The 2,938-nt window shown below is 41.1% G+C and overlaps 1 protein-coding gene across 1 annotated transcript; it reads right to left on the reverse strand.

Moving 5' to 3' along the window:
* Window positions 1–1,780: 1,780 nt before the first annotated feature.
* QTRT1 (queuine tRNA-ribosyltransferase catalytic subunit 1) lies at window positions 1,781–2,619 on the reverse strand. Its single transcript, XM_064483167.1, is given in 7 exon segments — window positions 1,781–1,956; window positions 1,959–2,083; window positions 2,085–2,204; window positions 2,243–2,356; window positions 2,358–2,411; window positions 2,413–2,461; window positions 2,464–2,619. Coding segments are annotated over 7 exon segments (693 nt in total). The 5' UTR covers window positions 2,519–2,619.
* Between the last annotated feature and the right edge of the window lie 319 nt (window positions 2,620–2,938).

Genomic DNA, 2,938 nt, shown 5'->3' on the forward strand with positions numbered 1-2,938 from the left:
GGCAGTGTTCTATTTCTTGAGTGTAGGGGATTCTTATGTTTGTTTACTTTGTGATGAGTCACCAAACTATGTTTATGTGAGTGTTTCTATCATTGTCACTGGAGAGTAGGTTCCTGTCTCGTGCAGGAAAGAATTCAAGAGTGAGCCATAGTAAAGTGAAAGCAAGTTTATTTAGGGAGATGCACATTCCATAGACAATGTGATCCGTCTCAGAAGGCAGAGCGACCCTGAGCTGTGGGGTTGGTTAGTTTTAATGGGCTGGGTAATTTCATATGCTAACAAGTGGGAGAATTATTCCAACTGTTTTGGAGAAGGGGCAGGGATTTCCAGGAATTGGGACCCCACCCACATTTTGGCCTTCTATGATCAGCCTGTAAAATGCCATAGCACCTGTGGGTGTGTCATTTAGCATGCTAATGTATTAAAACAAGCCTATTATGAGGCTCAATGTCTACTGGAAGTCAAATCTTCCACCATCTTGGGCCTAGTTGGTCCCAACCAGTTTATGTCCTATCCTCAACGGCTATATCAGTCTTTTAACGGTTGCACCCTGCCTCCTTCCCTCCTGTCTCATCATGTTCAGTTAATATTTTTAAAATTAAATTTATCAAAGCTGAAATTATCCTCTTTTCCTTAAACTTGTATCTCCTCCACTGGTAACTCAAGGTAAGTAGCCATTCTTGGTTGTTCAGTATTTCCAGTCAGTCATTTTATATTTTTTTCTATATACTAAGTATCTCTGGAATCTACCTATTTTGCTCTACCCTAGTTCCACTAATTTATCTTAAGCTATCATTATCTCTTGTCAGGATTACTGCAATGGCTTCCTCCCAACTTATCCCCTTGCCTTTATTTTTTGCCCTTTCCAAAACACTTCTCTAGGGTACAGTGAAAATTGATTTTCTGAAGCACAAATCACAAAACTAGTCATATAACTTCCCTGTTAAAAAACTATGTATTTCCTACTTTTTTTCAGGATAAAGTCCATTGCCTATAAGGGATTAAATACATTAACGATAAGTACATAAGACAGAGCCTGACACATAGTAAGCATTCATTATATTTTGCCTACTTCCATGACCTTTGCCTTTAAAAGTCAGTTTAAACCACGCAGACCAGCAGAGCACAGTAGTTAAGAACTTGAGCTGTGCAGTCAGAACCGAATTCAAGTATCTGTTCTGCTAACATTGTTTGACTTGTATCAGGTCACTTCCCCTCTCTAAGTCTCTGCATCTTTACTGTCAATGTGAATAAGAATGTTCATAGCCAGGGTGGTTATGAGACCTGTGCCACACAATAATAATGACAGCTCTCACTTTGTAGGCACTTTCTATTTGCCAATTTATAATAAGTGCTCACAGATACTGGTTGATATCATTACCACCACCACCACCACCACCATCACCACTACTGATGGATATATGGGGAGAGAGAGAGCAACATTAGCAGCAATAATTTCCAGACCAGGTATTAGATAATTATTAATTTTTTCTGCAAGAAAGCATAGAGATCCAATAAGCTTATTTTTAAAATTTCAATATCTTCTAACTCCCCTGGCCAAGTCTCCCTACTACCAAGCTGGAGCCACTGCAAAGTCAGTCAGGCTACACAGTCCAGGGTGCCACCCACGAATGTCAAGGTGTTCGTGGTCCAGATTAATAGGACAGAAGATAACATTATACATTGTGTCTGGTACCAAATCAGAAAAGTATTTCTTCGTGATGCTTATCCATGTGGTGTTCATCAGCTGCATCTGATAGTGAACATGAATTATGAAATGTTACAACACTGTCACGTTGTCACTGCACAAAATGACACAAAGGAAAGGGCTGCCTGTGATATTGCAGAGGGGACAGATACACTCTACATTAATGAGGCCAAATTCCTTCTGAAATTGCTTTTTCTTTAGCCAGAGGTTACTTGTGGGGACAAGGGATAAGACAAAACACACAGTCTTCCTGAGGAAAGACATGTATCCACCCCAATGAGGTTATCTCTGAACAACTTAAACATGTTTGACACCACTATCTTCTAGAAGTGGTCCTTGATCTTGTCTCTGCTCAGGCCTCCAATCATGAAGGCTGACATATTTCTTGGCCATCCCTTCCAGACAGGTACTCTAGAGAGACCTGTCTGTGTCTCCCTAGATGATAGCATAGATTCTGGTTGACAGATGGTTGCACTGTATCAGTTAGCCGGCAGTTCTACCTATGTATGACCTCCTAAAATGCACAGTCCCAACAGCATGGTGTTTACCATGTCATTCAGATGTATAAATATAGATTAGCCCAGCATATTATAGATTTCTACTGACTTCTCTGAACTTAAGAGGGACTTGGAACCAACATAGTTGCTAGAAGCTACTACTTTCTCTCAGCAGATGGTGAGTCCAATTCATGAAGCCATGGAAACTGGATTTTCTGAATCAGCTCTGGGCCCAGTCTCAAGCCCAGATGGTATCATCTAGGCAAATGAAGCAACACCGTGTGTCCAGCTGCTCTGCTATGATACCATTCATGACACCTGCCAGCTCAGTGTCATAAAGAAAAATGTGGCCACAGGGCCAAAGTGGCCGCTGAAGCTCGTCTCGGCAGTGGAGTGGCTGCACTCAGATACCAACCTCAGGACGCTAGTCTAGCTACTGCTACAGCTCTAGTCATCTTGACTTCCAGAAAGCATGTGGTCATAGAAAACTTCGGCCACTACCATGTTGGTCACGTGACTAGTAATGCTCAAGGATTTTAAAACAGGGCTTTGTGATGATTCGACTTGATTGTTTTTAAAAAAGAATGTCTGACAAATACATTCGACTTGATTGTTTTTAAAAAAGAATCACTGTGTGCATTGTGGATGGAAGAGGGGAGAATGGAGGCAGAAAAAAACAGTTATAGGAAGATATTACAGTAATCTAGGCAGTAGATAGTGGTGGCTTGGATAG

The sequence above is a fragment of the Camelus dromedarius genome, chromosome X (assembly GCF_036321535.1).
Source record: "Camelus dromedarius isolate mCamDro1 chromosome X, mCamDro1.pat, whole genome shotgun sequence".
In the NCBI taxonomy this organism is placed as follows: domain Eukaryota; kingdom Metazoa; phylum Chordata; class Mammalia; order Artiodactyla; family Camelidae; genus Camelus; species Camelus dromedarius.